Below are 24,840 nucleotides of genomic sequence, written 5' to 3' on the forward strand. Positions count from 1 at the left end.
CAAGTCGGCAACATCTAGAGACGGTCCCTACCCAACAGCGGGTCTAGAAGGGGGAGGCAGACAACAAAACCGAGCATATTAACTGAATAGAATAAATATGTGCAAGTAAAATGGTGTGATAAATGTGTACAAACACCTATACAGGTGCTGTAAGGGCTGGGGGGTGGGGGCGGGTGGCAACTTGTTGCTATGTGTTGTCAACTTGTCCTTCCCAAGCGCTCAATTCATTCATTCATTCATTCAGTCGTATTTATTGAGCGCTTCCTGCGTGCAGAGCACTGGACTAAGCGCTTGGGAAGGACAAGTTGGGAACATCTAGAGGTGGTCCCTACCCCACAGTGGGGTGTGATGGGGAGGGGATGGAGGGGGCTCAGGGTGGGGCCGTGTGGGTCCCAGTGCCCCCACTCACTGTCCATGCCGGGGAAGGGCAGCGGCTGGGCGCCCAGCTGCTGCTCCACCGCGATCTCCAGGTCGAACTTGATGTGGTCCATGCTGGCGATCAGTTCCTGCACATGCGCAATCACTTGGTTATTTGTCAAAAGTAATCCTAGTTTCAGTTGCTTCTCGCCAAGGTACTTTCAGACGTTAATCATCTTGAAGATACAATGTATATGTGTATATATGTTTGTACGTATTTATTACTCTATTTATTTTACTTGTACATATCTGTTCCATTTATTTTATTTTGTTAGTATGTTTGGTTTTGTTCTCTGTCTCCCCCTTATAGACTGTGAGCCCACTGTTGGGTAGGGACTGTCTCTATATGTTGCCAACTTGTACTTCCCAAGCGCTTAGTACAGTGCTCTGCACACAGTAAGCGCTCAATAAATACGATTGATTGATTGATTGAAGCAACATGCTCAAATATACCGTTTTCTGCAGCAAGATAGAAACAGAGAAGAATCGTCGTAAATGAGTAAACTCTGGAAATGCCCGCAAACACCCCATCTCTTTGTAGGCTAAGAGAAGGCAGAGGAAGGATTTGGCTGCTAGTGACTCCAAGAAAACTACAGAGAAGCTTTTGAAAACGTTCTTGAAAAGACAAGCTCTCCAAACTACTTTGAGAGGCAAAAGGCAAGAAAAGTCTTTGGCTTTGTTAAAAACTGCCGTGGTTATAAAAAAAAAAAGTAAACCAAAGTGTATTGCTCGCACTTGTTGCGCCCATTCCCCCGTCTTCAGACTCCTAAATGAAGGTTCAGTCAGGTGAGGGGATAATCCTCCCGTCTGTTAAACTGGTATGAAAATGGGTCGTTTTATGTTTCATCAGGAAAATGTCTCTTTTCCTGGGAATTCACGAGGAGTCGGGCCGAGATTGAGTGGGCTGAGGTTTGCTGCTGGTTGCTTTGTCGCTCTCTCCCTCTCCATGCCACAGGGTAGAGATGAAAGGGGCAAGGGTGATTCCTGGGACCTAGAGGAGATCGGGAATGCTCTCCGGACACTCGCACCTCTGATCCTTTTCTGATCCTTTACGGTGCTCTGCACATAGTAAGCGCTCAATAAATACGATTGATGATGATCCTTTTAAGGACAGCATAATTATGGGTGAAAGTTTTACCCAGGAACAGGCAGAGCTGGCTGAGAAACCGAGCACTGAACAGTTTACGTGTGTGTGGTTAAATCTTAGCGGTAACTAACCCCATTCTTTTTATGCAGTAAAGCACACAGAGATTGACTTGAGTTAAAAATCATGATTTGAAGCAAATATGCACTGAAACAGAAATCCTGCTTCTGTGCGAGAGATTCCTATCAGGCAGAGATAAGCTAAAAACAACAGTTTTAGAAGTCAACTCTAAAGGCTGCGCTCGGCTGGAAACATTTACTCAATAGCCTGACTTGTTCCTACACACAGGTGCACTACAGGTAAAACAGAATCTTTACAAGTTGCCACATTACTAAATATAGCAGGGAAAAGCTGGCACATCATTTAATCGCTTTAACATGTCAGAGACTCAAAAGTGTTGCTAATTTCAGTACAGCTCCTTGTGGGCAGGGTATGTGTCTACCAGCTCTGTTATACTGTGCTCTTCCAAGCACTTAGTGCAGTGCTCTGCATACAGTAAGTGCTCAATAAATACCATTGATTTGGAATGGGACTGATGCAAGATTACAGTTTTGTATAAAATATCCGTTTTGTATGTAGCCTGTTCTGAAACTTCAGTAGTTTGTCTAAAGCCATCTCAGACTCCTGAGCCTTATCATCTTTTTAAACAATTTAAGCACTTACGGATTTTATACACTTGACTAAGTATTAATAGATAAATGGGTACTCACTTGTTAATTTTGAACACTATAGTAAATAGTTTTATGCTGGAGCACCTGCCGTCCCAAGAGTCTGAGCTCCTTGTGGGCAGAGGATTTGTCCTTTCTTTATTCTCTACTTCCCTAGCGGATAGCACAGTGGACCGCAACCGCATCAAGGAGATGCTACTACTTCTACAAATGCTAAAGAATTTAAGCCGACACTGCATTTTGGAAGCAATAGGATGGAGAAACCTATTTGAGTACTCAGACTCTCCAAAAATTGAAATACTGAATGACAGTAACGTTAAGTCTAATCATCTGAATCAACTCCGTTTTTGAAAGGTACGGAGCGTGGTCTAAAATTAGGAGAGGGCGGCAGCTGGAATCATTGCCAACCTGAAAGTGTGTGGCAAAGCTCTATTGTTTTGTCAGCCTCACATAAGCCTTCACTGAGGTGTTAATTGATGGGCATGCTCTTCTGGGCACTAGGGATTTGTACTGGATTTTCACAGGTCAAGTGGAGTTTCATCTGTCTCTGCAGTCTGACTGTTCATAGTAGGCTTACATTTCAGGGCAGCTGAATATTCCCTTCTGAACTATAAGCTCCTTATGGGCAAGGAACTTTTGTACCAACTCTGTTGTATTCTACTCTTCCAAGTGCTTAGTACAGTCCGTGGTACATAATAAGCACTCAATAAATATCATTGATTCATTGATTGACAGCCAATGGGCCAGACTGTGTTAATATTGAATTTTAGAAATTTGCATTGTAATGTGACTTCTTAAGTGCCACCCTCGCTCAGATGGGTTAGCATAAAATGGAATTAAAATAATTGAGAATATTTGCAAAAGCCAAAGATTCAGAGGAGAACCTCTGTTTAGCATTAGGAAATGAACGGACCACATAAAGGGCAGTGGGATCATCTCCAGGGGGATGATAACTTTTGGAAGAAAATTTGAAATAAATGTCCAACAGTCGAGCGGGAAACATTTGGTGTGAGTAGGATGATACGAAAACGAGATAGATTACTTTAGTAAAATGGACTTTCCTGTAGTTTATCTGAATTTACTATGAATTGTAAATGGTAAGGTACATCTTTAAGAGAAAAAGTTCTAGAAAGGACGTGTTGGCAGAGCAAGCAGAAAGCAGTTGAGCAACGGAACGTGTGAGAGTCTCCATATGTACAGTTAAATTACATACAGACAGTACTCAGACTTATGCCAATTTGTTTATAAGAACTGTGTTTTAGTTTGAAATATTCCCTAACCGATTTTCTCAGAACAATGTTATAATCAATCAATGGTATTTATTAAGCAGGTACTGTGTGCAGAGCACTGGGAGAGTGCAATTATAAATGGAGGTTTGATTCTTGAACCGTGGTCATAGACCTATTTTTATCCAAATTACCCAGAATTGCATGTTCAATTAATTGGAGGTAAGGAGTCTAAGCTATATTAATGTATTTATATTTTGACAGAGGTTCCATGAAAGGTAGCCGACTTTTACTTTATTTGAAGTAAAAATGGACATGCCGACCCTTCTTGGTGTCACCTTGTGATCAGATTACTCCCCGTCCCCCGGACTCTCCTATAATAACCCCCTCCTCTGCCCTCTGTAAACATTTTCCCCCTTTCCTCCCACCCCTCACGACTTTCACATAACACCCCTCCCAACACACACAAACACACCTAACACACACATGTTCTCTTCTACAGGCAGGAAATGAAACAAGGACTATCAAGGTGACCGGCGTTATACAGTTGAAAGCTGTGTGTAAATTTAGAAAAGTTATGAGTATATGAGAAGTAGTATGGCCTAGTCAGAAAAGCCCAGGTCTGCTGAGTGACCTTGGGTAAGTCAGTTAAAATGAAGGTAAAATATCTGTTCTCCCTCCCTTTTAGACTTTGAGCGCCATGCGGGACAGGGGCAGGGTCTGATCTGATTTTATTGTATCTACTTCAGCATGCAGCACAGTGCTTGGCACATAATAAGAGTTTGCAAGTACTATTATTGTTAGTAATAATGATTGATATTATTAAGTGCCATTTGTTGGTGATTGCATCATCAGTCCAAGAGTGTAACTGAAGTGTCCCCCCAACATTAGCAGGAGTGGAACTGGATTAATGCAGGGAAGAGATTAGCTTTCCCTGTGCCTTTTCTTTCCCAGTGCACAGTGATAACAACCAAGATATATATGGCAGTTATGATAAATGAGTTGAATATCTGTATGTTTGAAGTAATGTTTGTTGTCATTTTAGAGATGAAGCATTGCCCAGTATTACTCAAGTTCACAGAGCGAAAGTGGATGACATCTTTATTTTGCCCTCCTTACAAAAGGAGGAAAAAAACAGGTAAGTGATAGAGATAAGTTAAAAAAAAATCACTGTAAGTGGTGACATTGGGCCTGGCAAGCACCGAGAGTATATGGGAAGGAGGAAGAGGGAGAAGGCAAGCAAGACAAAGTAGCTGAATGAATTAGCACTCAAGTCCCAGCACAGAGCAGAACAGATAAAAAATGGTGAAAAGAAGGAGAGGGCTCGATGGGAAGTCTGAGAATTTGAGGGGGAAAGAGTTGAACCAAGACAGAAAACAAAAGGCGGGAGAGAAAGTTCTCCTCAACAATTTAGGTATTCTGCAGGTTTTACCTAGTAGGAGATGGGTAGGTCTTTTTAATAAAAACTCTAGATTGTAAAATAGGGTTGGATTGATTCAGTCAACTTAGACCATTTAAACGATATCACCATTTAATTTTGATGTTTTGCACATGCACCATGTCTTGAATAGTGGTAAATCTAATTGCTTGAGTCTGTGCTTTAGAGGATGCACAGTGGTTTTTTATTTTTCTTAACTTGACTTAAGTGCTTATTTCTGGTGTAAAATCATAGAGTTTAATGACCAGCTCATTAATTTTCCCTAAGGAGAAGATAGAGGACCTAATATTGCCCTCTAATCTGAATTTAGAGGATGATTTATTTATGCATATCAAGATGAAATTTACAACAGCGGTTCCAAGTGACAATGGCTTTTGTGATTAGATGGGCATTTGATGGTTTCCTATTTTAGTACTGGACTTAATGCCTGAATTAGCATAAGGCACCCACATGTAGATTAGAATGAATATTAGAAGAACTGTTTTTCTTATTATGACCAACTTCAGCGATTACCATAATGAAATTTTATAATCTGTTGGATCTGGATTTTCATTTTTCTATTCTTGAAAAACCATAATACTCTTTAAATCGGCTTAATTGAAGGCATTTTACTGATGTGAATAGATGTCATTCTAGTCTTTTTTTTTTTTTAACTTTTGAATTTTAGCTCAGATGAGGAAGATGAAAAAGAGTGGCAAGAAAGAATGAGCCAAAGGCAGTTGTTACAGGTAATTACAAATACCTATGAAATCTGAGGCCATTTGGTTGCCTGAAATAATTGAAGCAAGAAGGAATTATTTATATTTAATGTATACCACATGCGTTATGGATATGTTCTGAATTAAGGTAAAGCTGTCCTTGCTTTATTATCTGTTTAGAAAAACTCATTAAAATACAATCCTGTGCACCCAATTCTTTATTTTCAGGAAAACTGCAAGAACACAACAAACCCCACATTTCAGGGAAGCTCGGTGGTTTGCCCTTCAAGGGCTTTTCTAACATTTGATGTCAGGTTCTGTGAACTATTATTTTGTGTTTGTAGGGAGAGAAACGGAATGGAATGAAAAATAATAGAGCACTCGCTTCCACAGTTCTGTTCGCCTAAAACAGTAATTTTAAAAAACAAACAACAAAACGGAAGCTTCTCCTTTTGAAATGCCCTCCCTTGACATGATTATCATTGACATCATTTACTGAGCACATATTGGGGCATAGCCTGGTACTAGACACGAGGGGCCGTGCAGACGAACTAAACAACCGTTAACCTATCCGTACAGTCTAATAGGAGAGACCAAGTACCCAATTGGTAAAAAAAAAAAAAAATAGTAATACTAATAACAAGTGTGACATTTGTTAAGCACTTACTATATGCCAACCACTGTGCTAAGCACTGGAGTAGATAGAAGATAACCAGGTTGAAGATAGTCCCTGCCCCTGACTAAATAGGAAGGAGAACAGTTATTAAAATTCCCCGAGGCACAAAGTTAAGTGACTTGCCCAAGGTCATCCAGCAGGCAAGTAGTGGGGCCAGGATTAGAACCCAGGTCATCTGACTCTCAGGCCTGTGCTCTTGGTCTCAGAGATGAACGATAGATCCGAGTGAATACATAACAAATGAATAAACAATGCTGAGGGGTCTGATGGAGTGGAATGGTTAGGAGAAGACTCCTGGATGAGATGGCTTTTTAGGAGGACTTTGAAAAGAGGCTGAGGAGTACTTGGTGTATTGAAGTGAAGGACTTCCTAAGTAGAAGGGGGAAGAAAAATCCGAAGAATTGGGTCTGACTTTCACCACCTTCCCAGCCTGCCATTCCCTCAGTCGTCACTCCGGCCTCTAACGTATCTGTCATTTTTTTTTTATCCACGTATGCCTGTCATTTTGGGTCTGTTCTCATGTTTGTTATGCACTCATCATCTCACATACGATGTCTTCTCAACAGATCCTAAGTTCCTTAAAGGCAGTAAGTTCACTATGGGCAGGAAACACATCTACCAGCTCTGTCGTATCGTACTCTCCCAATCGCTTAGTACAGTGCACACAGTAAGCACTCAGTACCATTGATGTTGATGATGATGACTGTACTACTCTTCAGGATATTCATTTCTGTGTCTAGGACAGTGTTTTGCTCATAATAGGTGTCCAGCAAATACTGAGAATCAACTCAGGTTCTGTAGTCAGCAACGAGCAGCCTTTCTTGTTGACAAAAATTACTCCTCACCGTGAGTGAGTGAGTGAGTGGCTATTTTAAATATCCCTTGTCTCATCGTATTCCGTTGAGTCGTCTCGGCCCGTAGCGACGTCTTAGAGTTTTCCAAATGGGTGCAAGTGTCTTTGAAGGGGAATAATTCAACGTGTTGAGGGGGAAACAGCCAGCACGATAATGGCAGCAGTAACAATTTGTGGGTTGAGAGCTCTGGGGAGCCCAGCAAGAAGCAGATCAACAGCAGCCAGGATCCATGGAAAGAGAAACCGGTCCCCTGGATATAGTCACCACTGGCTCCCAGAGCCAGTGTCCTCACCAGGATCGCAGCACGAAGCGGCTCTACTGCCCCAGAACAACAAAGTAGGAAGACAGTGGTGGCAGCCCGATCAGTTGCCACTTGCTCTGGCCGCGGGACCGTTCTCTCAACTCCAACTTCAGTCAGTCAGTCAATCGATGGTATTTTTTTCCTGAGCTTCCTATTTGTAGCACCCTGCACTAAGCACTTAAGAGAGTACAATAAAGTAGACACAATCCCTGCCCTTAGGGAGTTTATTTCAGTGAGCATTATTATTGTGTATGCGCGCACCTGCGCGGGTGTTTCAGAGGGATATCAGTTGAAACCTCGAAGTTACATGGGTAGAGTTTCTAAAAGCCTGTCTTACAGCATCTGAAATAGATATACATGAAAGCGAGGCTGGATCCTCTTTTTTTGCTAGGTTAGATTGAACGAGGGCCAAAATCCTCAAAGTGAATCTCAAGGGGTCTTCAGTATTGCCTTGGGGACAGATTTTGGATATCTGCGCTACAAAATGAAGGATTGACTATTTTTTTTGCATAAAATTGTTTTTAGATATTCCAAAATGCCTGCATAATTATTTGTCTTGTAATGTGGTTGTTTGAGTCTTGGCAAAAAGCCCACATAAAGGAAAACTGTCTCTCCAGCATTCAGCCATTCCTGCGCCGCACATAGGCACACAGATTGTTCCAGTACCACAATACTCTGTAACCAAACAGGCACATATTGTCAGACAGATGTTCCTTAATTCTCTAACAACACTTCAGACAAAAGACATCATGAAAACACGCATTATGGTAGAACGGAGTATACTTGACTACGTCCTGGGAATGCATCTTATCAGAAATAGATGAACTGTTCTATCGTGTTTCTATTCTGTGAAGGTAGTGATATGAAACTCCTTTTATAATTTGGATTTTAGGTACTCCCAAATATTGTATGTATTTTAAAATAGTCTTCCGTTCTGTGTATTCATGTTTTTATATTTTTAAGGTAGATAGTCTTCATTTTCAAAATGTAACCTTCTGACACTAGCTTTTATTTCCTGTAGGAAGAGTTCTTTCATAATCCTAATGCAATAGACATCGAATCAGAAGACTTCAGCAGTCTGCCTCCCGAGATAAAGCATGAAATCTTGACCGATATGAAGGAATTTACAAAGCGAAGGAGAACATTTTTCGAAGCCATGCCGGAGGTAAAATCAGTTGGGCCTTTGCAAGGGTAATTAGGAAAATTTGCCTTTCATGAAAGTGAAGCGGTAATTATCCAACAGTAAACCATTTCTAAGGTTAAAGAGTTATCTTGAAAATATAACACAAAGTATAAAAATGTCAATTAAGGTATTTACTAAGCACTAGCTACGTACCCAGCATAATGTTAAGCACGTGGACAGGTACGATCATAACAATCCGTACCCCACATGGTATTCACAGTGTAGCTACATATGTTATACATAAGTGACAGTTTCACAATACATTATCTCTAAAAGAACAAGTCATTTAAGAGATGGTATTTTTGATGAACAAGCTGAGGTTAAGAATTCAAAATCATAGTTAATCATGACTTGTCACCTTGGTGCCACTTTTCTGCTCAGTTTTTTTCACTTTTAAAAGGTTTGAGTGTTGAAGTAAGTGAGGTAATCCTTTATCATTGTTTTCTGTTCGGCCTTTAAATGTCCTTTTTTGAGTACAAAAACCAAAGATATCACCATTTCAATTTGTCGCTTATTTGTTTTTATTCTAAGGAATCCAATGACTTTTCGAAATATCAACTCCAGGGTCTCCTTAAAAAAAACATTTTAAATCGCCATATAGAACATGTCCAAAAAGAGATGAATCAACAACATTCGGGCCAGATCCAGAGACAGTTTGAGGATGATGGCGGCTTCTTGAAGGACGTGGAAGCCAGGAGAGTAGTCTCCGAAGATACCTCTCATTACATCTTGATCAAAGGTACTAGGTTCTCTTTATCTGCGTCCCAACACTCAGCTCCAACTTGCGACAATACTGTTGTCTTCGCCCCATTATTCCTGCAGCTGGCCTCTTTGCTAGCCCCGCGGACTCCAAACACTTTTTTTGATAACATTTGCACTTGTATATATTCGTACATTTTCCTTTGTACATATTTATTACTCTATTTTTCTTGTACATAGTTATTACTCTATTTTACTAACGATGTGCATACAGCTAAAATTCTATTCTGATGGTTTCGACACCTGTCTACATGTTTTGTTGTCTGTCTCCCCCTTCTAGACTGTGAGCCCGTTGTTTTTCATTCATTCATTCAATCGTATTTATTGAGCGCTTACTGTGTGCAGAGCACTGTACTAAGCGCTTGGGAAGTACAGGTTAGCAACATATAGAGACGGTCCCTACCCAACAGTGGGCTCACAGTTGTTGGGTAGGGACCGTCTGTATCTGTATCTGTTGCTGACTTGTACTTCCCAAGCGCTTAGTACAGTGCTCTGCACACAGGAAGCGCTCAATAAATATGATTGAATGAATGAATGAATGTTATGCAGTGGGATCTCTGCACAAAAGTCAGTCAATCTATTTATTGAGCACTTACTGTGGGCAGAACACTGGACTAAGCGCATGGTCTAGCAACATGATATTTTGCCTTAACATTATGCTGGGTACATAGCTAGTGCTTAATAAATACTTTAATTGACATTTTTATACTTTGTCTTATATTTTCAAGATAACTCTTTAACTCTAACCTCAGAAATGGTTTATTGTTGGATAATTACCACTTCACTTTCATGAAAGGCAAATTTTCGTAATTACTCTTGCAAAGGGCCAATTGATTATTTATTATTATTACATTGTTTTGCCAGTTTATAGAGTAAACATTTGTTCTTTTCAAGGTATTCAAGCCAAGAAAGCTGAAGAAATGGAAACTGTGTCTGCTGGCCCTTCTTCCAGTAAAGTGTACAATCCAGCTCTGTTTGCGACTAAATTACCTCCATGTGAGAAAATAAAGCCAGAGAAAGACACCGGTACAGATGAATCACCCCCTTCTCCAAGGACTTTGTTGGCTATTCAAGCTGCCATGTTAGGAAGTAGTTCAGAAGAGGAGTTGGAGAATGAAAATAGAAGTCCGTTAAGTAGGAACCAGGCTCACACATCCGAAACTGTAGTTGAAGGGTCTGTGTCACCAAGAACCCTATTAGCTATTCAGGAAGCTCTAGAAGATACTGATGTGCAAATAGTTGCTGGTGACAGTGATGACACAAAGATCAGGGGGGTGAAAGAAGTACTTATTAGCTCAGATGAAGAAGATCAAGTCCTTGAAGTGAGAAATGGCAACACATTATTATATACAGCAGCAGTACGTTCAACGGGTAAAGTCTCTGAACAAGATGATGACTCCACTATTAAGGATGGAAAAGAACGGACAACGCGATCAGCAAGTGCGGTCCTATTGCAAGATGGCAAAGCCAACACGGAGGATGGAAGAAAACAGACAACAATACATCCAGTAAGTACAGTTGAATCGCAAGATGGTGGCGCCGAGGATAAGGATGGAAAAGAACATACGGCGACACATTTAGTGAGTTCAGTTGTATTGCAAGATGTCGACACCAATATTAAGGATGGAAAAGAACAGACAACAATGCATTCAGTAAGGGCAGTTGAGCTGCAAGGTGCTGAATCCAATGCTCAGGATGAAAAAATGCCAGCAAGTGTAACTCACCCCACAACTACAGTTTCTTGTCAAGGTGGAAAATCTGAGTTTCAGGTTGGAAAAGACCTGACCCCTACAAGTACTTCAGCACACTTAGTCTTGGGTCAAGAGGATGAGCTCAGTCCCCAGATTCCAGAGTTCAGACTGGACCAAGGCATATCCCAAAGTGAATGTGATTCCTCCGCTCTGATTATTTCAAGCGATGAAGAAGTAGAAAGCAAAAAAGATCCTACTTGCAGAAGTGGCACTAATTCGTTTCAAGAAAGGACTACTATAACAAAATTGGTAGAATTGCCGAGGCAGGTTATTTCAGAGCCTGGGAGTTACGGAGGAGCAGTAATGTCCTGTAAGGCTAAGGAATCTGAGAATCTACTAAAGACAATGCAAGATGTGAAGAATGAATTTTCCTCTGAGACACTGATGCCTGATGCTCAACTAGTAGAAACTGATTTTGAAGAGAGTGCGTCTGATGGTATGTGTTTTTTAAATTATTTAATCTAACATCAATTGAGACTAAAAAATATATGGGTCCAATTTATGGTTAAGTCCAGGTCCTCTTGTAATTTTTTTTTAGATTTTTCCAATCTGTTTTACAACACAGTGGTTTACTGGGCAACAGCCACTCAATCAATCAGTGGTATTTATTGAGCACTTACTGTCTGCAGAGCATTGTACTTGGAACTTGGGAAAGTGGAGTACAGCAGAGTTGGTTGTCGCGATCCCTGCCCAAAAAGAGCTTACAGGTCACAAGGGGAGACAGACATTAAAATCCGCACTTGTTCTCAAATTAATTGGCTTGATCTCTCCTTTGCAGCTAAAAGGGTGTTAGAATCTCCTCCAGTTTTTGTTTGAACTGGGCTTAGGCGTTGGCTCAAGGGGAAAATTAGTGCTTGAGTGCCAGGAGTGGCTAATGGCCATCTGTACGCACAGCTCTGCTTGAATCCAGGACTGGAGCAGTGGCTCTTACCAGATCTGAGGGAGAATCTCCAGGAATGAGCAGTAATAGTAGTGATAGCATTTCTTGGCCACCCACTGGGAGCAGTGCCCTGTACTAAGCACTTGGCAATACAAAACAGAAATGAGATACTCTGTACCCGCGAGGTGCTTAATACTCATAATGACTGAGGCAGACCTAAAAGTATTTGCAAATAGAGGCGTCAAAATGAAAACTTGAATGAAGATATATTCAAGTGTATAGTGAAGATGGGGGTAAACAAGTCCAGAAGTCCAAGCGCTTAGTACAGTGCTCTGCACACAGTACGCGCTCAATAAATACGACTGAATGAATAAGTGCTAGAGATGGGCAGCATGGCCTAGAGGATAGAGCACGAGCAGGAGTCAGAAGAAGCCACTTGTCTTCTTTGTGACCTTGGGTAACTTCTCCGTGCTTGTTACCTCATCGTAAAATGAAAATTAAGACAGTGAGCCCGTGTGGAACAGGGACTGTGCCCACCCCGATTTGCTAGTATCTACCCCCACACTTAGTACAGTGCCTGGCGTATAATAAGCACTTAAATGCTACAGTTATCATTATTATTGTTATTATTATTGTTATTTGACTTGAGGTACTGGGAATTAATTGGGGAAGGCATATTGGTGGTTAATGACCTCTTTGCCCTGTCTTCAAACAGACCAAGCCAGGCCACTTACTCTGTCGATTTGATTATCCCGTGTTTACCCCAGGGATCAGCTCAGTGCTTGGCACTTAGTAAATGCACCGTAGAAAGCATAGTTATTATGCCGTTGCTTATACTAGGGGATGCAGTGCCGTCAGTTTGTTGGGAGACTTTTCCTCATTCTTCCCTTCCCCACCATGGGCGTGTTTGACCACTTTCCCCAGAGGGAGAATTGGGTTTAAATATTATTAAGAATATTTTAAAATTTAAATAAATCTAAAAAAAAATAATTACCTACTCTGGTTGTGATCCATTTTAAATTTACAGTTAGGCTTACTGGGATCCAATTTGAAAGATTGTATTACAGTTTGCCTTATTTTAATGGTTGCTCTTCATTCAGTGTCTTACTAAAACACGTTCTTGCATTTTGGGATTTTTGGGATAAAACTCTTCCAGGTTAAATGTGTTTCATGTCTGCCTCACACATCTGAATATTAAATTCAGAGACGGCTCCACTTTTTTCATCGTGACAGGTAGTTTCATTGCAGTGGACAGTGAATCTAGTGGTGATGAACTTCCGACAGAAGTGTGTGACGTATCCGAAGTTTCTACTGATCACGAGGAAAAATTAACTGCTCTGGAGGAGGCTGCCGACATTGAAAGAAAAGGAGCTGGTGACTCAGAGACTATCCTGAGAGACAAAGCTGAAGAAGTGGAGTTAGCTATTCAGGAGAGAGACGTTGGAAAGGATGTCGAAGAGGCAGCAGATGAATGGCAAGATATTAATTTGGTAATGACGTAGACTTGTATTCATTTTTAAGGAAGGCAGACCCAGTTTTTTGAGTTCTTGAGTGAACTTTTATTTTTAGAGGCTTAGCTAATTCTTTGCACATGCTTTCATTTCATGCTGACCACTGCTTTCTTACATAGGTGAGTGTCTGATTGACAGACCCTGCTGTTGTATACCTTTTAGGGAGGGAACTTTAGAAACTCTAGTAAGAGACCAACTAGGGAAAATCAAGTGGAATTCTTCATTAAGAGCAGTGCACTTTGGTAATTTCAGTCAGATTTTTTTCCCCAGATTTATGTAATTATCACATTTCGGTAATTGCTAACGGCACCCTTTTTTAAAAAAAAAATTCAGGAGGAGCTGGAGACTCTGGAAAAAGACCTTTTAGTGGAGCAGAATGTGCTTCAAGCTCAAAAACAGCAACAGGAACGCATTGCTTCTACTGTAACTGGGCAGATGTTCCTGGAAAGTCAGGTAGGTTTACTCCGCTCTGTCTCCTTCAGCTCCTAATGATCTTGTTGGGTGTCTTCTCGGGTTGTATACACCCAGTAAATGTGGTCAAAGGGCAGCAGGCATTTTTCAATAAATGGTTATTTCTTCCTCATTGTCTAGGAACTCCTACGACTCTTTGGTATTCCTTTCATTGAGGCCCCCATGGAAGCAGAGGCCCAGTGTGCCATTTTGGATCTAACTGATCAGACCTCTGGGACGATCACGGATGATAGTGATGTTTGGCTCTTCGGAGCACGGCACGTTTATAAAAATTTCTTCAATAGAAACAAGTTTATAGAGTATTACCAATATGTGGATTTTTACAACCAACTAGGTAAGACCTTGCAGGGATGGGGGCGCCATAAAAAAAGCTTAAAAATACCTTTCTGAAAATGTCTCAACCGTTTCAAATTCCATCATTTTTATCTCGATACTAGTGTGTGTTTGCCCGCAGGAGTTTGTCTATTATGATATCTGAACCTAGAACTGATGCTAAAAAGCTTCCAGTTAATCCCAAATGAAGCAGCCAACTAGTTGGCGAGAGGGTGATCTAGTTTATTTTCATTCCCATAGGGTCTAAGGGGGCCGCCCAAGGATACAGAGGAGGAACACGGTCTGTTGGAAAGGGCTGTACTGTGCACCCTTTTACACACCTCCCCCCAACAGCTTGCAGGGTTAGTATCAGGAAGTTTTATCTAGGGAAGCATAGAGAATGATCAGGCTGGGGAGGAATCTGTTTCAGGCAGGCAGGGAAGGGAAGAAAACAGGCAAAATGGAGGGACAAGAGGGAGGAGCTAATTGGCTGGAGGGGAAACTAGTGATGAGGTACAATCCCAACAGCATTTGGCTTAGGTCGGAAATATTTATTCTGAGCATCAGTAAGGATAAAAAAAGTCAAAAGCTACTCAGCATGTGGCGCCCGAAAATAGGATTTTGAACCAGGTCCAAGCCATTTGCAATCTTGATGTCACCTCTGACTCCTCTGTCATTTAACTCCCCCACTCAACTGGTCTCTACCTCCTGCTCGGGGTTCGTCTGTATTTCACAGATCCACCCTTCCTTTCCATCGGTAGAGTCACTACCCTGGTTCAGGTCCTCGTCACCTCCCGGCATGTCACTGCGATGGCCTCTTTACTGGAAGCTCTTCCTCAAGCCTCTCCCTCTCTAGTCTATTTTATATACTCCTGCTTGTATCTCTTCAAAAATGCCTTGCTCCCTTCCTCCAAATTCTGTAATGAATACCCTCTCGTCCCATTAAACAAAAACTCTACCAACTGCCTTTTCTCTTAAAAATTCTCTTAACCCGCCTCTTCTCTGTTAGAGAAGCAGTGTGGCCTAGTGGAAAGAGCACAGATCTGGGAGTCGGAAGTCCTGGATTTTAATCCCGGCCCTGCCATTTGTCTGCTGTGTGACCTTGGGCAGTCGCTTCACTTCTCTATGCCTCAGTTACCTCTTACCTCATCTCTAAAATGGGGATTAAGATTGTGAGCCTCATGTGGGACAGGAACTGTGTCTAACCAGCTTATCTTGTATCATTCATTCAGTCGTATTTATTGAGTGCTTACTGTGTGCAGAGCACTGTACTAAGCGCTTAGGAAGTACAAGTTGGCAATTTATAGAGATGGTCCCTACCCAACAACGGGCTCACGGTCTAGAAGGGGGAGAGACCCCAGCGCTTAGTGCAGTGCCTGGCTTTGCTCAGCAAGCACCATAAAGATTAAAAAAAAAATGTACTCTACTCCTGCTACCCCGCGGTGGTATTTTTTGGTCCTTCCAAATGAATCTCACACACCTTTCCCTTACCACCTACAAAGCCCACCTGCCAAAAAAGCCACCTCTTCCAGAAGATATTCCCTGACTGATTCCCCCAACTTCCCTTGTCATGTCAGCTCATTAGCCATCCTGGCTCTCATGTGTATATCATACATTTACTTGATATCCTCCTTAGTTTTTTATCATTTCTTTCTGTGCTTACTCTTTCACCCACTGTATATTTGGCAATATATGCTCGCTCACCTCTCCTATTAGATTTTAAACTTGAGATCAGGAATTAGATCGTTTACTTCTAGTGTACATTTCTCCAAGCACCTAAGTAGTGTTCATAAATTTTGTTGATGACGGTTTAGTTTGATCCCATATCCCAATTCAGCACTAAAATCAGTGTCAGGGTCTCGAAAGTAGCTTAAAGATGAAATGAATGGAGAGATACAAATCTGGAACCAAGAGGGCAGATCGGGGTAAGTGTGGTGTAGCATTCAGGGCAGTAAACAGTTCATTATTTTTAAGGATTAAGCAGGCATATCGTTGAGAGTTATGTGAAACTAAAACTTGAGAACCAAGATAAAGTTGTTGTAGTTTTTATATTCAGTTTACAAAGTCTCAGTTTCCCCTTCTTTGGTTGCAAGGTTATAGATATATATGCTTATGACATGAATAATGATTTTTCATTACCTTAAGTCTGCTTTCTTTCAAACTTTTTAATAATGAATTGTAGATATTGTCCCTGATATTCATGAAGAGACATTCATGTACTCTGCCCTTAGGATTAGACCGGAGCAAGCTAATCAATTTGGCCTATTTGCTGGGAAGTGACTACACAGAAGGAGTACCAACTGTTGGCTGTGTAACAGCAATGGAAATTCTCAATGAGTTCCCCGGACATGGTCTGGAGCCTCTCTTAAATTTTACGTAAGTTTTTAGTTAGTTTCACTTATTTTAAGGTGGGGATTAATTTAAGTTTTTTCAGCTTTTTCATTATATAAAGAAATATTAACTCGTCATAAATAAGGTAAGTATATGGAATGACATACAACGTTTTTTCTTCACCTTTTTCTCAACACCCCACCCTCAACCCCACAGCAGTTATATACAGACCTTTCAATTATATATTATAAATGATGTCTCTATATCAATGTCTTTCTCCCCCTCTAGACTGTAAACTTGTTATGATCAGGGAACATGTATGCCACCTCTGTTGTACTGTACTCTCCTAAGTGCTTAGTACAGTGCTCTGCACATAGTAAGCGCTCGATAAATACCATTGATTGAATGATTCTGCTGTGCCTGCTAGTGACCACCATAATTTGTCAGGTGATGAGTTACTTTCCCTTTGCATTTCATACTATGTGCATTCCACTTTTCATTAATCAGGTAAAACACTATGCAGTAGGTTTCTGCCTTTCTGTTAGTAGGATTAGGTATAATTTTCATATCCTTTCCAAGAATATTTCCTTCATGGAAGTTTTCAGGAGCTAGTCTCATGCAAATAACTTGAGGGGATTATTTTAGGTGACCTTCTGGAGAGGTTTCCAGGACACCTAATACTTGAAGTCATATTTCCTCAGAAGTTTTTAATAGCTAGCGTCTTGCAAAGTATCTTGTAGGGATTATTATAGATGATGTTCCCGGATAGATGTATCTAGATGGGGGGCTGGTAAGCCTACCACAAACATCTAATATCTCAGGTTAACTTCAGTCTTCAGTCTGTTTATGTACATGGTTAACTTATAAGTAATGCAAATGAAACTGAAATTATATCTCGGCGGAGAGTGAGAACGAGTGGGTTTGCAGTGAACTTGAGCATCTTCTAGGGAGTTTAAAATCATTCCCTGCCCTGTTTTCATCGTCACGAAGACATTCTTTTACGAGTTATTGGATAGTTTGGCTGTAAATTCACAACACAGGTGTTACTGACTGACTTGGATATGTTTATTTCTGGACTCCTCAGAGAATGGTGGAATGAAGCTCAAAAGAATAAGAAGATGAGACCTAATCCCCATGACACCAAAGTGAAAAAAAAACTCCGACAACTGCAGCTTGCTCCTGGCTTCCCCAATCCGGCAGTGGCGGAGGCTTACCTCAGGCCTGTGGTTGATGAGTCGAAGGCACCGTTCTTATGGGGAAAGCCCGATGCAGAGAAAATTAGAGAATATCCTTTCATCACTTTAACGCGACACCATCAGTGAATCAAATATGGGCTAGATTTTTCATTCACTCATTCATTCAATCGTATTTACTGTGTGCAGAGTGCTGCAGTGAGAGCTTGGAAAGTACAGTTCATTTTCAGTCAATCAGTACTATCTGTTGAGTGCTTACTGTGTTCAGAGCACTGTACTCAATGCTTGGGAGAGTACAATATAACAGAGTTGGTAGACATGTTCCCTTCTCGTAGAATTTATTCATTCAGTCATATTTATTGAGCGCTTACTGTGTGTAGAGCGCTGTACTAAGTGCTTGGAAAAAGAAGCAGAGTGGCTCAGTGGAAAGAGCCCGGGCTTGGGAGTCAGAAGTCCCAAATTCCCCGATAAACTCAAAGTCCAAATTGAGTCCCAAATGGGCTCAAATTCCGGCTCTGCCAATTGTCAGCTGGGTGACTTTGGGCAAGTCACTTCACTTCTCTGGGCCTCGGTTACGTCAACTGTAAAATGGGGAGGAAGACTGTGAGCCCCACATGGGACAATCTGATCACCTTGTATCCTCCAAAGCGCTTAGAACAGTGCTTTGCACATAGTAAGCGCTTAACAAATGTCATCATTATTATTATTAAAGTACAGTTTGGCAACAAATAGAGACAGTCCCTACCCAACAACGGGCTCACAGTCTAGAATATATGGTCCTACCAGAAATTAGATGTATGAAATTTAGGGGTCACCCCATATCTGATAACTACTCTTTATTTCTGCCTCCCGTACTTACAGTTTCTGACATTAGTTATGGGTTCTAGGATTTTAGAGCTTGAATCAATCTGCTTCGCAAGTGGCCGCTTACCTACTCACTTGGGAAGGGGGTAGGAAAAGCTGCAAATTTCCTTTCATTAGTCTTATTTAAAAAGGGTGGTGAGGAGGAGCTGGTAAAAAAAACATTGTGTAGCTGGGGAATTTTTAAGACAAATTCCAATTTTGTGGCAGGCCCGTCATTCTCTTTAAAAGCTATTGATTTGTCTGATTTCTTCTTGAAAATGTGTACATTTTCCGTTTTCCCATTATTTCAAGAACAGCTGTTCCATGTGTTTTGTTAAACTCTGGACTATTTCCAAACTAGTTTTTCTTGCAGAGTGACCAGGTTTTTGTAGCCAGGGAGTATTTCATGGTCTCATAGTTACTTTAATTGGGCCTCTTTCATCTGAAGCAGTCGTAAACTCTAAACGACAGGAACAGGAAATGTCAGCACCTGAAACATTCTGTATATTCTGGTGGCTGTATCTTTAGCGGGGGCGTGAAGGCAAGGAAGGATTCAAAGAAGGGTAGCTAAGTTGATCAGGTGGCAGAACAGCTTCTCCAAGCTTAGGCTGAAGAGGTTTGGGTTCTTCAGTCAGGAAAAAATGAAGTCTGAAAAAGGGGTTTGAAGTCAGTAAAATTATTAAAAGCACAGTAAAATGATTAAAAAAACATCTCCAAGAGTCCTTCCCCAACTAAGCCCTCATTTCTTCTTTCCCCACTCCATTCTGCATCGTTCTTGCGCTGGGATTTTTACTCTTTACTCACCCCACCCTCAGGCCCACAGCAGCGTGGCTCAGTGGAAAAGAGCCCGGGCTTTGGAGTCAGAGGTCATGGGTTCAAATCCCGACTCCGCCACGTGTCAGCTGTGTGACTTTGGGCAAGTCACTTCACTTCTCTGGACCTCAGTTAGCTCATCTGTAAAATGGAGATGAAGACTGTGAGCCCCCCGTGGGACAACCTGATCACCTTGTAACCTCCCCAGCACTTAGAACAGTGCTTTGCACATAGTAAGCGCTTAATAAATGCCATTATTATTATTATTATTATTCTTATTAATTTCCTGCTCTTTGTCGGGAGGGAATGTGTCTGTGATTGTCATATTATACTCCCACAAGTGCTTAGTATAGTGCTCTGCTCACAGGAAGCATTCAGTAAATCCAGTTGATTGATAGATTGATTAAAATCCCAAGAACTATGAACCAGGTGAACACGAAGTTATTTTTTGCGGGTCCTTCTGCAGAAAATAGGGAGCACCTGTGTGAGTGCAGAGGATGCTAGGGGATGAATGAAACCAAAATGAAACACTTCTTCACCCACTGGAGAGCCACTGTCTGGAATGTACTTCCTCAGAAAACTGTGGAGGCACATTATTTTGGGTCCAGAGCTCTTTAGATAAAGGTATGTGTGATAGGCTCTCAGTGGGTTGGTTATTTGTGGGAAAAGTAGGGGTTTTCCTTCGTCCATCCCTATTCATGAGAATGGATGACGAGGAGAGCCGCCTTCTCACGCTTCCTCCGAACATCATGGTGGACTTTCAGATTACCGACCCTGAAATGACCTAGCGTGTGTTCTTCTCTTCTAATTAATCTTAGCTGTCTAGTTTAAGTGCTCTTGATCTGGTTTTTGAATCTGGTCCCCTCTGTAGCTCTTCAGAGAAGACATCATCACATAGGATCCAAATTTGTAAGCGTGAGGTCTTTTGCCGTCCCATATATCAATTCCTTTCAAACGATGGTCATGCCTTAATTACATGCATATTCTGTCAGCGACACTTTGGTTGGAACAAGACAAAGACGGATGAATCTCTGTTGCCAGTATTAAAACAACTCAATATTCAGCAGGTATGCTGGGGGTTGGTGGGGGGAGGAGAGAGAGAGATCGTGTGTACGAGAGAGGCTACAGCTGTCGAGCTGGTTCTTAAGTTTTCTAAATGTAGGTTGTAAAGTGTTAAGCTCCTGATCTGATTTCCATTTTGGAACAACACAGTTTACATCACGTGCCTTTGAAATGATAGATGTTGCTAAGAAGTTGGCAGTCTCTATCCTTAGTAAATGTGCAGGGCTGTAGCAAGGGGAAATCCCTTGGTTTCAGGGGCACCGAGCTCTACACTGGCCTGAGACGCTGCACCCCCAGTGCTGCGGTTGCCACCTTCAGCAGACCTCGTGCCGAATGGGACCCGGCTTTTTGTGTGGTGGTTCTTAGCCCTGGACCACCACCGTCATCTTTTCTTTAGCCCATGGCATTTCCAGGCTATGGAGTTGCTGAAATGCTTCCTTTGCCACCCTCTTTCCTTGCTCTGTCCCGATACCACCCATTCCTGTGCCCCCCGCCAACAGCTCTGGTTTGTGTGTTTCGGTAACATTAAGATAAAATCCCTTTTATTTGACTGTGGGATGAGCAAGGTCCACCTACCTAAGGGAAGAGCAAGTCGCCTATCCTCTCTGCACCTCATTTTCCGTATCTCCAGGATGTTTTGAGTGCCGACTGTGTGCAGAGCAGTGTTCTAAGTGTTTGGGAGAGTACAGTACAACCATGGGGATAATAATCTATACCTCACTAGCCTGTTATGAGGCTAAAATGGGACAGTTGATGTGAAAGCGCTGTGGAAAAAAAAAGTTCCATACAAATTCAAGGAATTGTTATTGTTGCTTGAGGGCCCTTGCCATATCGTTTTCCTCTCGTCTGACTAGAAAGATGAAAAATCCACTGGCTAGCCCAGTCGGACTTAGTTGTAATCAATCTTTAACAAGAATGGTGGAGGGGCTAATAGTTTGTTTTTTTTTTCTTTAGTGTATCTTGAAAAGTAGCCAGGCGCCCCGGTTCAACACGCAGTACGGGAACGATTAGATTCCACTAGACTATAATCTTGTTGTGGGAAGGGAATATGGCTGTTTATTGTTATATTGTACTCTCCCAAGTGCTTGTACGGTGCTCTGCACACAGTAAGCGCTCAATACATCTGAATTGAAAAGTGTGTAGCCAGACAGTAAACAATATACAAAACAAAGCTGACAGGCGATGAGTTTTTTCCTAAAGGATCTTGAAGTTTTAGAAAAATCTGCATTGCTGGAGCCTGTGGCAGACCGCTTGATTTTTAAGAATCAGGGCAGGTGTGTTTTGCAGCGCTCTGCCACCACTAAATGTGAGGTCCAGTGAATTGCTCTTGTCCCTCCCCGTCATGGGGCATATCAGGGCACAGCCGGAATGCTTTGGCCTAAGTTCTCCCCTCCCCTCTGCCCTGCCCAAAGGCTTCAACGTCTGACTGCTTGCTTCCACCCACAACAGCTCAGGCCGGCTCTGTTTCCTAAAGCTTACCCCATGGCTTACCCCATCCTCTACTGCGGCAGAAATGCCTCCAACTTGTGTACTCTGAGGTGATAGAGGGAAACTACTGCCACCATCGCATGTTTGGAAGGGAAAGCCCCTGGAGGGACAGGAATCTTTTAGGCTTCCATGATTCAGCCCTGTCCTAAGCTGGGCCCAAGCTGTGTGTGGAGAAATGATGGATTTCAAGACGCATCCCCTCCAGGTTTAATGAGGTCACTGTCTGAGCATCTGTGGGACCCCCAAAAGCAGGCTCCCTTTCTTCTTATTGGAAAGTGGTAAAAAAAAAAAAAAACCATTTATAGGTAACATAAAGTAGGTCATTTTTTATGGTATTTGTGAAGTGCTTTTCCAGGCACAGTACTACTACTAATAATAATGGCATTTATTAAGCGCTTACTATGTGCAAAGCACTGTTCTAAGCGCTGGGGTGGTTACAAGGTGACCAGGTTGTCCCTCGGGAAGCTCACAGTCTTCATCCCCATTTTGCAGATGAGGTAACTGAGGCCTAGATAAGTTACGTGACTTGCCCAAAGTCACACAGCTGACAATTGGTGGAGCCAGGATTTGAACCCATGACCTCTGACCCCAAAGCCCGGGCTCTTTCCACTGAGCCACGCTGCTTCTCTTGGCACTGGGATACGTACAAACTTATCAGGTTGGACACAGCCCCTGTCCCACATAGGCTCACAGTCTTAATTCCCATTTTACAGCTGAGGAAACCACAGCACAGAGAAGTGAAGTGACATACCCAAGGTCACACAGCAGACAAGTGGCAGAGCCGGGATTAAAACCCAGATCCTTCTGACTCCCGGGCCCGTGCTGTACCCACTAGGCCAAACTGCTTCTCTAATCTTAGTGATGTATTAGAGAAGCAGCGTGGCTCAATGGAAAAAGCCCGGGCTTTGGAGTCAGAGGTCATGGGTTCGAATCCTGGTTCCGCCACTTGTCAGCTGTGTGACTTTGGGCAAGTCACTTCTCTGGGCCTCAGTTCCCTCATCTGTAAAATGGGGATTAAGACTGTGAGCCCTCTGTGGGACAACCTGATCACCTTGTAACCTCCCCAGTGCTTAGAGCAGTGCTTTGCACATAGTGCTTAATAAATGCTATTATTATTATTATTATTATTGTACAAACCCACAGTAATGAAAGGACTGAACCAGAGCACGATGAGAAGAGGGAGCACAATCTGGTATCTACCCCTCCCCATCACCTCGCCTCCCTCCCTCTGCCCTGCCCCCTTCCCCTCCCCACAGCACTAGTATATATTTGTACATATTTATTACTCTATATCATCATCAATCGTATTTATTGAGCGCTTACTATGTGCAGAGCACTGTACTAAGCGCTTGGGAAGTACAAATTGGCAACATATAGAGACAGTCCCTACCCAACAGTGGGCTCACAGTCTATATATTTTACTTGTACATATTTACTACTCTATTTTATTAATGACGTACGTATAGCTATAATTCTATTTATTCTGACGGTCTACCTGTTTTGTTGTCTGTCTCCCCCTTCTAGACTGTGAGCCCGTTTTTAGGTAGGGACCATCTCTATATGTTGCCGACTTGTACTTCCCAAGCGCTTAGTACAGTGCTCTGCCCAGAGTAAGCGCTCAATAAATACGATTGAATGAATGAACGAATGCCTGCTGTTCAATCTTTGGCAAGTCACATACTTCCACTGAACCCTAGTTTCTTTATCTGTATAATTAGCATAATTATACCCGTTCCGTCCATTTCACAGGGATGGTATAAATAAATGAAAATATGTATGGAATTGTTTTGAACTCTTTATAGGAAGTGCTAGATAAATTCAAGCAGGTCAACCAGTCAGTAGTTTCTGTGTACTCTGTGCAGAGCACTGTAGTTAGCACTTGGGAAAGCATAGTAGAGTTAGCAGACGCGATCCCTGCCCCGAAGGAGCTTACAATCCAGCAAATGGTAGTTCTTGTTGTTTTCACGCTCAACAGCACTTCTGCAAGAACCTCAAATCATTAAGCTTTCATTTGTTAATTTTTGAGACGTAATAAAAAAAAACCCTTCTGATATTTATCGTGTCATCGACATTATCCACTCCTTCATTTCACTAAGCAAATTCATATACTTCACCACCTTGTTGACTGTGTTTTGGGGGTTGATTTTCTTGTAGACCCAGCTTCGGATTGACGCTTTCTTCAGAGTGGAACAACACGAGAAGCAGGACACCAGAGGGATAAAGAGCAAGAGACTAAACAGAGCTGTGACCTGTATGCTGAGAAAAGAAAGGGAAGGAGAAGCTACAGAAATACAGGAGGCTTCCGCTGCCCTGGAGAATGAATCTGAATTGCCTAAGACAAAGGAGAAAACCCCTAGGAAGGACACAAAAGAACGGAAAACCCCACAAAATCTGAAAAGGAAGAGACTTTCCAGTCCCAAAGAGAAAAAACGGTATGGAGGTTTTGTAGGCGAACTCTGTCTGTCTGAATCATCTGATGTGTCCTCCGGGGAAGGGGTCGAAAGAACAACTTCAAACAAAACCGAGAGGGGAAAAGGCAGCCGAGAGCCAGAAATCAAGTCTTCCAGTCCGCGACAGCCAGAGAGGCCCAAGTCTGAGAGAGGGGAAAACATGGTGAGCAGCTCTAGTAGTGAAGATGAAGAAACACGGGCAATCATGGTGACGGCCAAACCTGTGTTTGAGAAGAAAAAAGGGAAATTGAGAAACGGGAGGGGAAGAAAAAGAAAAGCTTAATGATGATTTTAAAAGAATTTTAAAAATCCTGGTGTGACAGTGCTTCTTAATGAATTTGCGCAGAAACAAATAAAGTATCAACTACTCA

General features: G+C 42.0%; 1 protein-coding gene across 2 annotated transcripts in view; it reads left to right on the forward strand.

Annotated features, from left to right (window-relative positions):
- Positions 1 to 24,840, forward strand: part of ERCC5 (ERCC excision repair 5, endonuclease) — a 36,632-nt gene extending 11,792 nt beyond the window's left edge. Inside the window, exons 4-16 of one of the 2 annotated variants that reach the window (XM_038759234.1) lie at positions 959 to 1,074; positions 4,501 to 4,593; positions 5,561 to 5,621; positions 8,444 to 8,587; positions 9,137 to 9,344; positions 10,259 to 11,551; positions 13,229 to 13,485; positions 13,840 to 13,959; positions 14,098 to 14,311; positions 16,521 to 16,665; positions 17,705 to 17,905; positions 20,452 to 20,536; positions 24,174 to 24,840. In XM_038759234.1, coding sequence (XP_038615162.1) covers positions 959 to 1,074; positions 4,501 to 4,593; positions 5,561 to 5,621; positions 8,444 to 8,587; positions 9,137 to 9,344; positions 10,259 to 11,551; positions 13,229 to 13,485; positions 13,840 to 13,959; positions 14,098 to 14,311; positions 16,521 to 16,665; positions 17,705 to 17,905; positions 20,452 to 20,536; positions 24,174 to 24,752 — 3,516 coding nt within the window. In that variant the 3' untranslated portion in view covers positions 24,753 to 24,840. Of the gene's footprint in view, positions 1 to 958; positions 1,075 to 2,067; positions 2,584 to 4,500; positions 4,594 to 5,560; positions 5,622 to 8,443; positions 8,588 to 9,136; positions 9,345 to 10,258; positions 11,552 to 13,228; positions 13,486 to 13,839; positions 13,960 to 14,097; positions 14,312 to 16,520; positions 16,666 to 17,704; positions 17,906 to 20,451; positions 20,537 to 24,173 lie in introns of those variants that run through there. The other variant, XM_038759235.1, reaches the window with a different exon arrangement.

This window comes from Tachyglossus aculeatus, chromosome 17 (genome assembly GCF_015852505.1).
Source record: "Tachyglossus aculeatus isolate mTacAcu1 chromosome 17, mTacAcu1.pri, whole genome shotgun sequence".
NCBI lineage: Eukaryota > Metazoa > Chordata > Mammalia > Monotremata > Tachyglossidae > Tachyglossus > Tachyglossus aculeatus.